General features: G+C 41.0%; 1 protein-coding gene across 1 annotated transcript; it reads left to right on the forward strand.

The window, feature by feature from the left end:
• The first annotated feature begins 6,392 nt into the window (after positions 1-6,392).
• LOC115990514 lies at positions 6,393-7,178 on the forward strand. Its single transcript, XM_031114345.1, has one exon. The coding sequence runs from the start codon at positions 6,393-6,395 to the stop codon at positions 7,176-7,178; it is 786 nt and encodes a 261-aa protein (XP_030970205.1).
• Positions 7,179-18,455: the final 11,277 nt, after the last annotated feature.

The raw sequence follows: 18,455 nt of genomic DNA on the forward strand, positions 1-18,455 counted from the left end.
ACCCCAAAACAACATTTATGCAAAATGTTTATTTTTCAAAAATCCCATTAAAAAGCTACTTACCTCGCAACCAGAAAATCCTAATTCTCCAAGCTCCAAGGAGATTAGCTAGAATCTAAACAATATCAAGTAAACCTATCACAATAAGCATAGAGCTTGAAATTGCATCTAGCCACAATTTAGGAATTGCCAAATAATCACTTAATTAGGCAAGCCTAGTATTTAACCTCATCAATAATAATATATTCCACTACCAAAGTTTCTTAACAAATAGATTCACAAGGCATAAACTCCAATTTATAAAGTTAACCCATTCATCTCCAACATTATGACTAGTTTCCATAAAATTTACACTACATCATTAAGAGACCCATGAAAGCAAAATCAATATATCCTCCAAGACAAGAAATTTAGAACTTCAACTAATTCCAAATAAACCCAATGGCAATGAAAAAATTTAAATTTACCAACCATCACATGTTATAACTTAAAACCCCTAAATTTTCCACCATACATAAACATTAAGTAGTCATCAATAGCACAAAATATATACCCACTCATCAAATAATTCCACCAATACAAAACCCATACATAAAAACACATAAATATCACTTTCAATGCTCATAAATCACATGGGTATCATTATTAAAGCTTACACAAAAATAACCTCAAGCAAAAGTGCAAAATCCACCAAAAAGATGAGAAATTTTTACCTCAAAGAAAGGATGTGAAGGTGTTTATGGGTTCCCAAGAATTTTCCGGTGATTTTGCCGGAAAATGATGGTGGAAATGGTGGTGGCGATGTGGGAGTGCCGGTGGAGAGGATGAGAGTAGAGAGGAGAGCGTATGAGAGAAAACAAAAAAAAAAATGAAAAGAAGGAAAGGTTGAGAGTGAGCCGGCCAAAGAGAAGATAAAATGGAATGATTGTGTGGTACGTAGTGGGGTTAGGTTGGGCTTTGGCACGTGGGAACCCAAAAAAAAATCTGATCTTGACTTTTGTTTTTTTTTTTTAATTGCTAACTGGGACGTTACACACATGGTGAATGGTGAATTGGTTCGATGGACCAGATCGTCGAGGTCACTGGACACTCTCCCCCTGAGCACGTTCATCATAAAGTCCATCCGTTCTTTCATCATCTGCATCTCTGCGACAATGTGGGGTTGAGCTATATCAGTGATGGATGGACGGCTCATGTCTTGTTGTTCCGCTCTACTCGAGGCGTTACTACCCTTTGGCCCCTCTTGGTTTCTTCATTCAGCACTAGTACCTTCTTGGTCTTCCTCTTGGGTACCCATTGCTGCGTTCTTCTGCCGTAGCTGTTCCTATAGGTCTTGGTTCTGTTTGGTGAGATGTTCCACTACTGCTGTGAGGGTTTGGACTTACCTCTCCAGGGTAGTGGGTCGTGGCTCGTCTCCTTGAATGTTGTTGGTGGTTGCCATCGAGCGAGTAAGTACCATGCAACTCTTTATCAGGGAAGCGTTTGTATGGCTTACAAGTCGCAGTCTTTCCTACAGACGGCGCCAACTGATGATGCCGAAAAATCACCAGTGAGCCACACAGTCCTTGCACACTCAAAACAATACCTGCACAATAAAAAGAAAAGACCTAACAGAGAGCACCAGTGTGGTGCTAGCCAAATACCCTCTGAAAGTTAAGTTAGAACTTCTCACAACTCTAGAGTGTCAGAGCTAGGGTGAATCATGCGTAACTGTTTTCTGAGGGTCTTTGGGTTTTTATAGTAGTGTAGAACCAAACTCCTATGCTTGCGCAACAAGTCTTTTCCTTATAGGGAAGATCTTCATTAATGTGCGTATCTTCCAGAATCCTCCTCGTGTTATAATTCTATTCATATTGGGATTCTATGGACTAGGGTTAATCGTGAGACGCAAGTCATTTTCATTTAGGATTTCTTGGAGACCACATAATGACCAATTCAATGCCACGTGGCCTTTTGATCCGTTCACATCGGATCCGTTTACTTTTAGCCCATTTATCTTGATCTGTCAAGTCCATCCAAATGGATCCGTCACCTCTAAATTCCTTCCTCTTTAGGGAGCAATTGAAGCAGTGGGCAAATTTGAGAGAAACAAGTAGAAGTCAAGGGAAAGATCTTTTCAAGATCTATGAGGCTGAACTTCACCGGATGCAGAACATTTTTGAGAGAAAAATACTTTATTTGAGATACATTAGGGTATGGCAGAACTTGGATAGTATATGCGTTGAAGAAGATAAAAGAAGGGAAGAGTTTGGGCACAAACCATTGAGTTACAAGTCTCTCTTGTCAGAGCGTGAGAGACAGATTAAGAACACAAATGGTGAGAATTTTGAATCGGATATCATATGGTATATTTTGGAAGAAAATCACGAGGACAATGAAATAAAATTAGAGATCAAGAAGCATATTAGCGAGATAGATGAAAAGGTATGATACAGCCAAATTTATGAACATGATAACTTTCATGCTTGAAGTGAAATCCAATGCCTCGTGATTTTCTTCCAAAATATACCATATGATATCCGATTCAAAATTCTCACCATTTGTGTTCTTAATCTGTCTCTCACGCTCTGACAAGAGAGACTTGTAACTCAATGGTTTGTGCCCAAACTCTTCCCTTCTTTTATCTTCTTCAACGCATATACTATCCAAGTTCTGCCATACCCTAATGTATCTCAAATAAAGTATTTTTCTCTCAAAAATGTTCTGCATCCGGTGAAGTTCAGCCTCATAGATCTTGAAAAGATCTTTCCCTTGACTTCTACTTGTTTCTCTCAAATTTGCCCACTGCTTCAATTGCTCCCTAAAGAGGAAGGAATTTAGAGGTGACGGATCCATTTGGATGGACTTGACAGATCAAGATAAATGGGCTAAAAGTAAACGGATCCGATGTGAACGGATCAAAAGGCCACGTGGCATTGAATTGGTCATTATGTGGTCTCCAAGAAATCCTAAATGGAAATGACTTGCGTCTCACGATTAACCCTAGTCCATAGAATCCCAATATGAATAGAATTATAACACGAGGAGGATTCTGGAAGATACGCACATTAATGAAGATCTTCCCTATAAGGAAAAGACTTGTTGCGCAAGCATAGGAGTTTGGTTCTACACTACTATAAAAACCCAAAGACCCTCAGAAAACAGTTACGCATGATTCACCCTAGCTCTGACACTCTAGAGTTGTGAGAAGTTCTAACTTAACTTTCAGAGGGTATTTGGCTAGCACCACACTGGTGCTCTCTGTTAGGTCTTTTCTTTTTATTGTGCAGGTATTGTTTTGAGTGTGCAAGGACTGTGTGGCTCACTGGTGATTTTTCGGCATCATCAGTTGGCGCCGTCTGTAGGAAAGACTGCGACTTGTAAGCCATACAAACGCTTCCCTGATAAAGAGTTGCATGGTACTTACTCGCTCGATGGCAACCACCAACAACATTCAAGGAGACGAGCCACGACCCACTACCCTGGAGAGGTAAGTCCAAACCCTCACAGCAGTAGTGGAACATCTCACCAAACAGAACCAAGACCTATAGGAACAGCTACGGCAGAAGAACGCAGCAATGGGTACCCAAGAGGAAGACCAAGAAGGTACTAGTGCTGAATGAAGAAACCAAGAGGGGCCAAAGGGTAGTAACGCCTCGAGTAGAGCGGAACAACAAGACATGAGCCGTCCATCCATCACTGATATAGCTCAACCCCACATTGTCGCAGAGATGCAGATGATGAAAGAACGGATGGACTTTATGATGAACGTGCTCAGGGGGAGAGTGTCCAGTGACCTCGACGATCTGGTCCATCGAACCAATTCACCATTCACCATGTGTGTAACGTCCCAGTTAGCAATTAAAAAAAAAAAACAAAAGTCAAGATCAGATTTTTTTTTGGGTTCCCACGTGCCAAAGCCCAACCTAACCCCACTACGTACCACACAATCATTCCATTTTATCTTCTCTTTGGCCGGCTCACTCTCAACCTTTCCTTCTTTTCATTTTTCTTTTTGTTTTCTCTCATACGCTCTCCTCTCTACTCTCATCCTCTCCACCGGCACTCCCACATCGCCACCACCATTTCCACCATCATTTTCCGGCAAAATCACCGGAAAATTCTTGGGAACCCATAAACACCTTCACATCCTTTCTTTGAGGTAAAAATTTCTCATCTTTTTGGTGGATTTTGCACTTTTGCTTGAGGTTATTTTTGTGTAAGCTTTAATAATGATACCCATGTGATTTATGAGCATTGAAAGTGATATTTATGTGTTTTTATGTATGGGTTTTGTATTGGTGGAATTATTTGATGAGTGGGTATATATTTTGTGCTATTGATGACTACTTAATGTTTATGTATGGTGGAAAATTTAGGGGTTTTAAGTTATAACATGTGATGGTTGGTAAATTTAAATTTTTTCATTGCCATTGGGTTTATTTGGAATTAGTTGAAGTTCTAAATTTCTTGTCTTGGAGGATATATTGATTTTGCTTTCATGGGTCTCTTAATGATGTAGTGTAAATTTTATGGAAACTAGTCATAATGTTGGAGATGAATGGGTTAACTTTATAAATTGGAGTTTATGCCTTGTGAATCTATTTGTTAAGAAACTTTGGTAGTGGAATATATTATTATTGATGAGGTTAAATACTAGGCTTGCCTAATTAAGTGATTATTTGGCAATTCCTAAATTGTGGCTAGATGCAATTTCAAGCTCTATGCTTATTGTGATAGGTTTACTTGATATTGTTTAGATTCTAGCTAATCTCCTTGGAGCTTGGAGAATTAGGATTTTCTGGTTGCGAGGTAAGTAGCTTTTTAATGGGATTTTTGAAAAATAAACATTTTGCATAAATGTTGTTTTGGGGTTGGACACGCTTTTGAAAACTACTTATGGAAACTATATTTTCCTAAAAAACTATTGTGTCCTAACCTTAATATATATATATATATGTATATATGATTATATATGAAAATGCATCATATTTGGTATTGCATTTGGGGAAATGCATGAATTGTTGATATGGAAAAATGAGCATCTTTTATTTAATCTTAGATAAGGAAATCTTAGATTTTATGGTATATTAGAAAATTTAAAGATGCTTATTTTGTCTTGTTATGTGAGAAATTGATAGAAAATCTCTTGACAAGAATGAAGTTGAAAACCTTAAAAACTTTGGAGAAGTTAGATTATTTAAGGTTTTTCTGAAACTACCTGGATATGAACTATGTGTTTCAAAGTAATGTAACCTGTGAGTTGTTTTAACACCATGCCATGTGTGATTTCTCAGTGATCACCCGATTTGGTCTCTATAGTTTTTGTGATAATGGAATCAAATTCAGGTCAATGCCTTTTCACTTTGGATGACGCGTTCTTCCCTGCTGCCCATGGGGGGAAGAGGTTCCTTGATTGTGTGTGGGTGAGGCTGCTGTCCATGGGGCCAAGAGACCACATGCAAGAGAGGTCCTATTTGACGCACTCTCTCTGCTGCCCATGGAGGGAGAGAAAAACCTTGAGGGTATGGGTGAGGCTGCTATCCATGGGGCCAAGAGTCTGCATACCAAAGAGGACAATATCATGCCAGTTGTGAATAGGTGGATCCCTTGACCGGTCTATGTGGTAGTGTGGTATATTTGTGATAATTTATCTTATGTTAGATATTATGGCTTTAGAAATTATATTGTTGATGCTCACAGATTATAGTATATAGTTTCAAGGCATTTACTTTGAGAAACTTTGTGTTTCATTATTTAATCATTCTTGTCATATTTTTATTTTGAAGATGAAACTTGCATTTCCCCCACCCCCATTAAATATGCTACTTACTGGGCTCCGTCTCATATCATTATTTTATAAACTTTTCAGAGTAGGCAACACTCTTTTGAGACAGCTTTTTGGTTGCTAATAGTAGTTAGACTAACTACTGATGGAAACTAAACTTTTGTAATGGAGATATTAGATGTTGTACATCTTAGAGTAGGCTTGACTCATTCGTTTGTGTATTATAATGGTTGTGACTTTATTCCCACTAATGGGACAAGCTGTTAATATGTAATTATTTATTTAGACCTCTATTCTATTGTGGCCATTGGTCCTTGTAATTATTACTTAGAGCTCTGACTTACTTTGAAAGTATATTCAATGGAATTATTATGATAATTCTTGATGTTGTTATTGGATATGATTTATGTGGATTGGATTGTCAAAAAAGAATTTAAAAAAAAGGAAAAAAAAAATCTACAGGTACTTTGAGATGTCTTTCTCATGCTTTGGACCCTTTGGGGTTTGGGACGTGACAATTTCCGTCAACTCCTTCCCCCTACCACAGAAGTTTCGCATGCCGCAGATAGAAAGCTACAACGGAGCCTAGGACCCTCTAGATCACTTGGAATCCTTCAAGACCCTGATGCACCTTCAAGGAGTAGCAGATGAGATCATGTGTAGAGCCTTCCCTACCACACTAAGAGGTCCCGTAAGAATTTGGTTTAGCAGGTTGACGCCTAACTCCATTAGCACTTTCAAGGACCTAAGCACTCAATTCGCTTCACACTTTATCGGGGGACATAGATATAAGAAGTCAACCGCATACTTAATGAGCATTAGGCAACAAGAGGATGAGACGCTGAGGTCTTATATAGCCCACTTCAACAAGGAAGCACTCTCGATTGACGAAGCTGACGACAAGATCCTCGTAGCAACCTTTACAAACGAGCTACGAAAGGGTAAGTTTTTATTCTCCTTGTACAAGAATGACCCGAAAACCATGTTGGATGTGCTTTACAGGACCACCAAGTACGTGAATGCTGAAGATGCGTTGCTGGCCCACGAGGAAAAACCCAAGAAGAGAGAGAGGCAGGAGGAAGCTTGGCAGGATAGGGGTAGAAAGATGGCCAGAACAGGAGATAAAAGAGATGATCGACGATCCAAGCCCCCGACAAGGAGGTTAACAAACTTCACCCCCTTGAATACCCTGATTAATCAGGTCCTAATACATATCAAAGATGAAGGAGCCTTGACATTCCCCGACAAATTAAAGGGTGATCCCAGCAAGAGGCCCAGGGATAAATATTGTCATTTCCACCAAGACCACGGTCACGACACGTCTGATTGCTATGACTTGAAGCAGCAAATAGAGGCCTTCATTAGGAAAGGAAAACTGCAAAAATTCGTTGGTAAGGAAGGAATAGAATAGAACCAAGGAGCACCAGCTTGAAGAGAAAACGAGCGACCCAAGCCACCCATGGGAGACATAAGGATGATCACAGGGGGCAGTATTTCTAGTTCCTCTAAGAAGGCACGTAAGGCATACCTACGGATGGTTCAAAATATTCAACTAACAAGGTATGCCCCGAAGATAGTGGGTCGACAATCCCATAATTGGGTTCACAGAAGAAGATGCCCGACGTCTCCACCACCCACATGATGATACACTCGTAGTCAGTATACGGGTAGGAGACTATAACACCTACAGGGTGCTGATAGACAACGGAAGCTCCGCTGATATCTTATACTATCCAACCTTTCAGCAGATTAGAATAGAGAGAGAACGATTGATCCCAACCAACGCCTCACTCGTAGGATTTGGAGGAACAAGGGTGTATCCACTAGGTGCAGCCACCTTACCAGTGACAGTTGGAGATTACCCTCAGCAGATCACAAAGGACGTGACCTTCCTAGTCGTTAACTGCTCGTCCGCGTACAATGCCATATTGGGATGTCCTACTTTGAATTCATGGAAGGCTGTAACATTAACCTACCATTTGATAATCAAGTTTCCCACTGAATACGGGGTAGGAGAAGTATGAGGGGATCAAGTGGCAGCGCATGAATGCTACATTACTATGCTAGAGATGGATGATCACCAGCAAACCATGTGCATAGAAGAACAACGAACAATAGCGGAGCCGGTAGAAGAACTAGAGGAAGTGACCCTTGATAACTCAAGGCCCGAGCAGATGACTAGAGTGGGTACGTTGGCTAGTTAGCCGGTATGTCAAGCACTCATAACGTTTCTAAGAGAAAATCAGGACGTATTCACCTGGAGTCACAAGGACATGCCCGGAATTGACCCCTCAGTCATTGTCCACAGATTGAATGTGTCACCCTCATCCTCTCCCATCCGACAGAAAAAGCAAGTATTTGCTCAGGAACGAGACAAAGCGATAGCTGAGGAGGTTCGGAAGTTATTGGAAGCAGATTTCATTTGAGAAGTGTACTACCCTGACTGGTTGGCAAACGTGGTTATGGTAAAAAAGGACAATGGAAAGTGGAGGATGTGCATAGACTTCACGGACCTCAATAGAGCCTACCCCAAGGACAGTTACCCGCTCCCATGGATAGATACCTTGGTAGACTTAACCACGAGACGTCAACTTCTGAGCTTTATGGATGCGTTCTTAGGAGACAACCAGATCAGAATGGAGGAGGTTGATCAAGAAAAGACTTCTTTTGGTACCAGCCAAGGACTCTTTAGCTACAAAGTGATGCCATTCGGGCTCAAGAACGCAAGCGCAATGTACCAAAGATTAATGAACAAGATGTTTGCACACTAGATTGGGAGGAATGTGCAAGTTTATGTAGATGACATTCTGGTGAAAAGCTTACAAGAAGATAAACACTTGAGTGACCTCCAAGAGACCTTCGACACCCTCTGGGCGTACAACATAAGATTAAATCCGAATAAGTGTGTATTCGGGATTACTGCAAGGAAATTCTTGGGATTCATGGTATCCTAAAGAGGTATTGAGGTTAGTCCAAAGAAAATACGGGCTATAGTGGAGCTAGCTGCACTGAAGACGGTTAAGGAGGTGCAAAGCCTGAATGGCAAGATAGTAGAACTAAATAGGTTCGTCTCAAGGGCGACGGATAAATGTCTACCCTTCTTTCGTGTATTGAAGAGATCGTTTGAGTGGACGGACGAGTGCCAGTAGGCGTTCGAAAATCTAAAGTTGTATCTTTCCTCTCCTCCATTACTCAGCCCATCCAAGCCAGGGGAAGAGCTCTATCTGTACTTAGCCGTCTTGCAAGCCGTTGTCAGCGCGGCTTTGGTAAGAGAAGATGATGGGTTGTAGAGACCGGTTTACTTTACAAGCCGAGGGTTTCGAGGAGTAGAAGAAAGGTATCCCCAGATGGAGAAGCTGGCGTTCGCATTGGTGACCACATCACGAAAACTCAAACCATATTTCCAAGCACATACTATTGTTGTCTTGACGGATAAGCCTCTGAGAAGAGCCATGAGTAGCCCCGAAGCTGTAGGACGGATGGCATTATGGGAAGTCGAGCTGAGTGAGTTCGATATATGGTACCGTCCGCGTATTGCTATAAAGGGACAGGTGGTGGCTGACTTCATCGCCGAATTCACTCTCATGGAAGGCCAGGGGGTAGAAGCAGTTCCATAGTGGAGCATCCATACAAATGGATCTTTAAATAAGCAAGCAGGAGGGGCTGGGTACTCCACACCTCGGAAGGAGATAAGATCGAGTGCATGATCCACCTGGACTTTCCTGCGACCAATAATGAAGCAGAATTCGAAGCTTTAGTGGTAGGATTGGACCTCGCAAGAGCAGCAAGAGCTGAAAACATGGTTGTATACTGCGACTCCCAAGTTGTAACTAGTCAGATTAATGGTAACTACGAATGTAAGAACGAAAGAATGAAGAAGTACCTTGAGTAGGTGAAGGGTCGAATCGGCAATCTCCAAATCAAATTCGTCCAAATCCTAAGGGAGGAGAACGAATGTGCTGATCGTCTAGCTAAGGCCGCCTCAACAGAATACATACTCGTCCCCGATCAGGTACTATCCTTCGTCCAAATCTCTTCACTCATAGATGATGTTACGAGTGTGCAGGAGATAGGTACTAAAGCAACTGGACCACCCATTAGTCTTCTACCTAAGGAACGGTATGCTACCGGATGGGAAGGACACCGCCAGAAAATTGAAGGTCCAAGCATCGCAATTTGTTCTAATAAAAGACGTCTTATACAAAAGAGGTTTCACCAGCTTGTACCTAAGGTGTTTGGGCCCCGAGGAGGCAGATTACATCATGAGAGAGGTCCACGAAGGGATCTACGGAAACCACTCGGGGGTACGATCGTTGGTGAACAAGCTGATTCGAGCAGGATACTACTGGCCTACTATGCAGAAGGATGCGCAAACTTATGTCAAAGCTTGCGACAAATGCTAGAGATTCGGCAATGTTATCAGAAAACTGTTCGAGGAACTCACCCCTATGACGGCCCCGTGGCCGTTCTCTCAATGAGGATTAGATATCATGGGCCCTTTCCCAATAGCAGTCACGTAGCTAAAGTTTCTAGTGGTTGGCATCAATTACTTCACCAAATGGGTGGAAATAGAAACCTTAGCCACTATCATAGAGAAGAATATTCGGAATTTTGTCTGAAAGAATATCATTTGTAGATACGGGATACCCAGGTGCTTGTTTCGAACAATGAAAAGCAGTTCAACAATAGCGTGTTCAGAGATTTCTGTTTGGAACTAGGAATCAAAAACTACTACTCGTCACCTGCCCACTCACAAGCCAATGGACAGGTTGAAGTTACGAACCTATCCTTGCTCAAGATCATCAAGACTCGGCTCAAGGGGGCAAAGGGCATATGGCCGAACAAACTACCAAGTGTTTTATGGGCATACTGAACAATAGCGAGGACAACTACAGGGGAAACACCATTTCGACTAGCATACAGAAGCGAGGCAGTCATCCCAACAGAAGTAGGGCTCACAAGCTACCGGGTGGAGAACTATGACGAGAATAAGAATGATGAAGCCATACGCCTGCAACTTGACCTAGTAGACGAGGTCCAGGCAACAACTGAGCAAAGGTTGGCACAATACTAGAACCTCATGGCGAAGCACTACAACTCCAAAGTCAGACACAGAGACTTCCATGTCAGAGACCTTGTTTTAAGGAAGGTAATGGGAGCAGCTAAGGATCCTACCCAAGGAAAGCTCGGCCCCAATTGGGAAGGGCCTTACAGAGTCATATCATGGCAAAGAAAAGGCACCTACCACCTTGAGACACTAGATGGGTGAGAATTGCAACATCCATGGAACGCTGAGCACCTACGAAAGTACTACCAGTAGAGATAATGAAGCGAAAAGCAACATCCACCAAACCTCCAATTTACTTTTTAGTTAAATTTTTTGCTACATTTTTGCAGTTTTTTAGTTCACTATTTAGACAATTTATTTTGCTACAATGCTTTTTTAAGTATCTTTTTAAGCTTCTCCCTGGAGAAATTACTCTCCTATGAATAAATGACTATAATAAGAGGAGTATTCAGATATAACTAGTGTTTTTTCTACAAAGTTTTATCAAGTCCATAAAATGGACGAATTCATCCCAGGAGGGTGAAAGTATTAGTCCAACAAGTGGATAGATCTACCACGAATTCCAATAAAATGGATGGTTCAACCCAGGAGGCTGAAATATTCTGAAGTCCTTGAAAAGGACAAATTATTCAGGTCCACATGTGGACGGACTCATCCTAAAGGATGAATACTATAAAGTCCATACAATGGACAGATCCAACTTAAGGTTGGATTAAAATTACTAGTCCATAAGTGGAAGGATTTAGATTAATATTTCTAGTCCACAAGTGGACAGACTCATCCTAAAGGATAACTATAAAGTCCATACAATGAACGGATCCAACTTAAGTTGGATTATTATTGCAAGTCCATAAGTAGACTGATTCAAATTAATACTTCTAGTCGACAAGTGGACGGACTCATCATAAAGGATGATAACTATAAAGTCCATACAATGGACGGATAAAATTTAAGGTTAGGTTAATGATACTATCCCATGAATGGACGGACTCACCTTAAAGGATGAAAACTATAAGGTCCATTTAGTGAATGGACCCAACATAAAATTGATTTACCTCAATCCACAATTGATCCTTATAGTGGACGGATTTAAATTGTAAGATCAACTGGATAGACTCCATCTAAAAATTCAAAAAGCCCTTATAGTGGACGGATCCAACTCATAGTTGGATTAATATTACTAGTCATTGAGTGGACGGGATCATCCTGAAGAACCTCAATGAGTGGACGGGCTCATCCTGAAGGACCTAAAGTTGAATGTTCCGCACTAGTCCGCAAGTGAACGGACCCCCTTGAAGAGAATAGTTATAAGATCCCTATTAAAGGTTCAACATAAAATTAAAATTGACACTACACATTCATCAGAGGACAGATCCATCTAAAAGACAAACAATAGAACAAGTAAATATTACTTAAAGCCCTTAAAAGGGAATGTTTTACATGCCATAAATGACAGATAAAGTTAAAAGGCTGTTCCCCAAATAGTTACAATTCCATAAAAAAAAAAAATTAAATAAATTTACTGATGAGGGGGGGGGGGGTATTTTCAACATTCTCTTGAAAAATCATGGGCTGACGGGCATCATCACCGACGGGCTGGACTTGGTTTTCAACAGGAGCTGACTCTCCGTCGCCAAAGGCTGCATCATCAGCAAATAGATCATTTGTACTCTCAAAGGCAACGGGTTGAGTAGTAGCTTGGACTTGTGTATCAATGTTGAGTTGAGAAAAGTCAAGGTCAGGATAAGCTTTCTTGGCTTGACGGACAGCGTCATCAAAACCATCCGCATAAGAGGTCTCGAGCTCCTCTAGGAAGGCGTTAGAGTCGCGATATTCACGAATCGCTGCCTCCTTCGCCTGACGGAGTTGGTCCTTGGCATCCTTGATCTCTTTCTCCTTATCCTCCAGGACTTTCCTCATCGTCTCCATATGTTCCTCAAGCTCTTTCCTGACTTTCTCCGACGTAGCAAATTTTTTCTCCATGCCAACCTTCCAAGCCTTGAGACTGTTCAACTCGTCCTCCATCTCGTTGGCCCTCGCTCTTACACGGTCTAGCGTCGTCTCATGGTTCAGACACCGTCTCATCAGCCCCTTCATCATCACCATAACTTGAAAACAAAGGTTATTAGTGACGGAGGTAAGTGAACGGGAAGGATAGAAAGTGGACGGCATGACTTACCTAAGCAATACAAAAGAGCCTCGTCTCTCCCATGGCTTCTGTGGCATGGTTGCTTAAGTCCTCATAGTCGTCGGACGATATGATGGACGAAAGTTTCTCTAAAGCATATTTGGAATTCTCACGGAGGAGGACGGGTGGCTTCTCTTGGGTGGTAGACGGGCCTTTCATTAAACCCTTTCCTGCTCCATGCTTAGCAGGAGTAACCATCTTCCTGCTCTCGACCTCTAGTCCCACGATGGGCTCTAGAATGGTTTTAGGCTTCTTGGGGAGACGACCTCGCTTCTCCAGCAGTTTTCTTTTTGTGGACGGGTTGGATGAACCCATTTCCTTAGGTTGTTGTCCTTCCATCTCTTTCTTTTTGGTTGCCTGTTGTTTGATGACGACCCTTCTCTTGGCAGCATCCATTTCTACATAAGGGAAGACGAATGGTTAGAGCTTACAAACCAAGAAACCCAAAGATAGGGCGACAGACTAACGTTGGCGAACTTGAGTGTCGTATCGATAGGTAGCTGGAATCGGCTCTGGTTCGTTGTAGTACCAATGGATAGTGTTTAATGTGACCAACTTTTCCCACGTCCTCTCCTCTAGCTTGGACTTGTTAAAAATTCTCTCCAGAAAACTCCACTCTTCGAGAGGGACTTGTGGACGGTCGCGAACTGCAAAAGAAGATGGTTAAAGTGACACGGCTGTTAGGACATATGTGGTTCACTTGTTAGGAACATATGTCACTATTTTATGTAATTGGCTAATTCTTTGAAAAAATGTATTTTACTTGTATTTGGGTAGATCTAGGATGTGTTTAATACTTCAAGAAACCTTATTTCAAGTTCAAGTGTTAAAGCCATGCAAGTCTGTCCAAGAATCAAGTGAGAAAGTGCTGAATTTTAACGCTCGATAGCTGCTCGACACCTCTCAACACCTGGCTTGTCTGTCGAGCTCTTCAGTTGCTTCTTATCACAATCTCGACACCTCTCGATAGCTAGATCGATCGATCAAGAAAATTTCTGTCCCCTCAACACCTAATCGACACCTCCTCGATAGCTGTATCTATTGAAGTTTAAAGCTCGACACCTCTCGATCGATTGAGGTTACGGAAATTCAGATTTTCAGATCTGATTTTCGGCCTATGCTGACATGTATGTGTAAGGTTTCTTTTCTCACAACCCTAGACCTATATAAGGCTTATTTTAGAGGCCGTCACATAAGAGAATACAAGGAGAACATATGCAAAAGGTGACCGATGCCTTGTTCTCTCTGAAAGAAGCTACTGCGTCTTTGTGCCTTAGGGTTTTGTAACCAAGTGCTTTTTGATCTTTATTGTTGATGAAGTGAAGAATTTTGCAGCCAACAATCTTCTTCAAGCTGGTGTGTTAGTCACGTACTAGGAGCCGTGCATCATTGGTTAGTCACGTACTGGGATCCATGCAAAAAGGGTGGCGTTCATATATTGAAGAGTTCAGAGGTTCTGAAGCGGTAGAAGGTTTCTGCTATGAGTTCATCTATGGGGATTGTAGAGTCTAGGGACAAAGATTTTGTACTAGATCTGAAACTTCTCTTTACTATAGTGAATTGCTTTTCGAGAAGATTTCCCCCCAGGTTTTTAACTGTGAAACTAGTTTGTTTCATTGGTTTTCCTAGGTCATCATATCTTGTCTTATTTATTTTTCTGCTGCATGATTTTGACATGATATTGATGTTTGTTTGTTTTAACAAGTTTTATTCATAATAAATCTAATTAACAACTTAGATTTAAAACTTTTTAATTCTATCAACCGGGGTCTAAATTTCCCAACAAGTGGTATCAGAGTAGGTACACTCTGATTGGATTAATTTCCTGAGTATGATCCTTGACCCCTGTTGTCATAGATCATGGACAATCTCTTTTGATTCCTCCTTTATTTGATGGAACTAATTATGCGTACTAGAAAGTTCGTATGAAAGTTTTTTTGCAGGCTCTTAGTGAACAGGTATGGCAAGCTGTTGAAGTTGGCTGGATTAAGCCAAAGGAAGTGCTAGTGGATTAGAATGATGTAACAATCATATCGGAAAATTTCAACAGTAGGGCCTTGAATGCTTTGTTTTATGGGGTGACCAATGAGGAATTCAAGAAAATATCATCCACAGAAGTTGCTAAGGAAGCAGGACTATTCTTGAGATCACCTATGAAGGTACCAAGACAATAAAGACTGTGAAGCTTCAAAGACTCACTAGTAGTTTTGAAGAAATAACGATGGAGGAGGATGAGACCTTTGATGAGTTCTATGCTAAACTCATGGATATTGTGAATTCTACTTTCAACCTTGGAGAATCTATAGCAGAATCCAAAATTGTGAGGAAAATCCTTAGGTCCTTACATGAAAGATTCCATGCCATGATCACTGCCATTGAGGAAGTGAAGGACATTGATCAACTTCCTTTGACTAAGCTTGTAGGGAACCTTCAAACCTATGAGATGGGATTAGGCTCAATGGGAAAAGGTGGAAAGAGTAAAAACTTGGCTCTTAAGGGTATAGAGAAAGAGATTGAGGACTCTGAAGATGAAGATGAAGATGAAAGTGAAGATGAAGATGATGATGAGGATAAGGTTCTAACCTTCATAACTGATGAGATTATCATGCTTCTTCAATTTAGGAAAAAGGATAAGGGAAAACCTCCTAGGAAATCTAAATCCTCTAGGAAGGCCAAGAATGAGAAACCCTTCATCCAGTGCCATGAGTGCAAAGGTTTTGGTCATATGAGGATAGAGTGCTCAAACTACCTTATGAGGGAAAAGACCAAGGAGTCAAAAGATAAAGGGTTGGTTGCTACTTGGAGTGATACTGAGAATGACTCTTCTGATGGGTATGTGGTTTCTTTTTAAAGATTCTATATATTAGGGGGAGAAATACATGCCTCTGTAAGGGGGAGATGTGTTTCATCTTGTTAAAGGGAGTGCTTACCTCCTTCTTCTTGTACACTGGTCCTGTGACCATGTTTACATACACTATGCTTATCTTTGATATATATATGATGTGTATGTCTTCTTCACCTACCTCTACATGTGTTGTTTCTTTTCTCTCTTTATGCACATGCTTCTTATTACTTGTATGCAATCTATTATTTTTGTTTCACACAAAGATGCCTTGATGTGTTTTGTTTAAAGTGTTTTAGAAATATATGTTGTCAAAGTCTACTGGGCATAAACTCTCTTCTTGCAAAGTTTTTCAAGAGTTTATGTTAGGATAGATTTTATTGTATTCAACAAGTGAATATGAGTTGAGTGATTTATGACTTCTCATATATATTCATTTGTTTGTTGTGGTTTTGTCACGGATTACCAAAGAGGGAGATTGTTAGAACATATGTGATTCACTTGTTAGGAACATATGTTACTATTTTATGTAATTGTCTAATCCTTTAACAAAACACACTTTACTTGTATTTGGGTAGATCTAGGACGTGTTTAATACTTCAAGAAACCTTGTTTCAAGTTCAAGTGTTAAAGTTATGCAAGTCTGTCCAAAAATCAAGTAAGAAAGTGCTGAATTTTAACGCTTAAAAGCTGCTCGACACCTCTTGACACTTGGCTTATCTGTCGAGCTCTTCAGTTGCTTCTTATCGCAATCTCGACACTTGGCTTATCTATTAAGCTCTTCAGTTGCTTCTTATCGCAATCTTGACACCTCTCGATAGCTAGGTCGATCGATCAAGCAAATTTCTGTCCCCTCGACACCTGCTCGACACCTCCTCGATAGCTGTATCTGTCGAAGTTTAAAGCTCGACACCTCTCGATCGATCGAGGTTACGGAAATTCAGATTTCCAGATCTAATTTTCGGCCTATGCTGACATGTATGTGTAGGGTTTCTTTTCTTACAACCCTAGACCTATATAAGGCTTATTTTAGAGGTCATCACATAAGAGAATACAAGGAGAACATATGCAAAAGGTGATCGATGCCTTGTTCTCTCTGAAAGAAGCTACTGCGTCTTTGCGCCTTAGGGTTTTGTAACCAAGTGCTTCTTCATCTTCATTGTTGATGAAGTGAAAAACTTTGCAGCTAACATCTTCTTCTAGTTGGTGTGTTAGTCACGTACTGGGAGCCGTGCATCATTGGTTAGTCACGTACTGGGATCCGTGCAAAAAGGGTGGTGTTCATATATTGAAGAGTTCAGAGGTTCTGAAGCAGTAGAAGGTTTTTGATGTGAGTTCATCTACAGGGATTGTAGAGTCTAGGGACAAAGGTTTTATACTAGATCTAAAACTTCTCTTTACTATAGTGAATTGCTTTTCGAGAAGGTTTCCCTCCAAGTTTTTTACTGTAAAACTAGTTTGTTTCATTGGTTTTCTTGGATCATCACATCTTGTCTTATTTATTTTTTCGCAGCATGATTTTGACATGATATTGATGTTTGTTTGTTTTAACAAGTTTTATTCATAATAAATCTAATTAACAACTTGGGTTTAAAACTTGTTAATTCTATCAACCGGGGTCTAAATTTCCCAACAACGGCAAATAAAAACTGAGCCGAATATAGACAAATACATACCAGACGGTGGCAATATGCCCCGTGTGGTGTCGACGGGCATAAATTCATTGTCACCAGGACAACACATCCATTCGCCACACACATCCATTTTTCACCTTCTATGAAAAAATACCGACTCTTCCAGTTCCTATTAGAGTCGGGGGTCTCACACATAAGCCTCAGCAAAGGGCTCCTAGGCATGAAGCTATACATACCCTTTGACTGGGCAATCTCATCAGGACGGTAATAATGTAGGAATTCCTGCACCGTCAACCTCCTGGCACCGTTGCACATTGCCCTGTACAATACCTCTATGCCTAGGAAGACCTTCCAGGCGTTTGGGAAAATTTGGTTGACGGACAGGCCTAAGTGTTGAAGGAGTTGACGGTGGAGTGAACTTAAGGGGAATCTGAGCCCTGCCTTCAGCATTTGCTCATAAACCCCGACACCTTCAATACCGTCATAGTAACATTTCTCCGACTTGTAAGGTAAACGAAGAGGTATGCTGTCAGGGATTTGGTACTTATCCCTAAGTGTTTTAAAATGAGATTCTTTAATTGTGGAGGTAAAGTCATTAACCGTCCATATAGGTAACATGATAAACTTCCTAAGTCCATCAGGACCCACGACAGATTGAATTGGGGGCTTAGTGTCATCTAGGTCTTGAATGAAGTCATCCTCTGACCCTTCCATCTCCAAACCTTCATCCCTTGAGGAAGGAGAACTAGCCGACTGACTCCTTTCTCCACTCGGACTGTCAAAGTCTTTGTGACCCAACAAGTACACTTCATCATAGCCCGCCCCATCGTGGACAAACGGATGTTTACTCAACGCACTAGACATGACCTACACATGATGGTAAATCCTAAAACTCTGATGGGTCTATAATGGATGACGGTAGTGTACAAAGTCTAGAGAAATAAAAAGTGCATAAA

The sequence above is a fragment of the Quercus lobata genome, chromosome 5 (assembly GCF_001633185.2).
Source record: "Quercus lobata isolate SW786 chromosome 5, ValleyOak3.0 Primary Assembly, whole genome shotgun sequence".
In the NCBI taxonomy this organism is placed as follows: domain Eukaryota; kingdom Viridiplantae; phylum Streptophyta; class Magnoliopsida; order Fagales; family Fagaceae; genus Quercus; species Quercus lobata.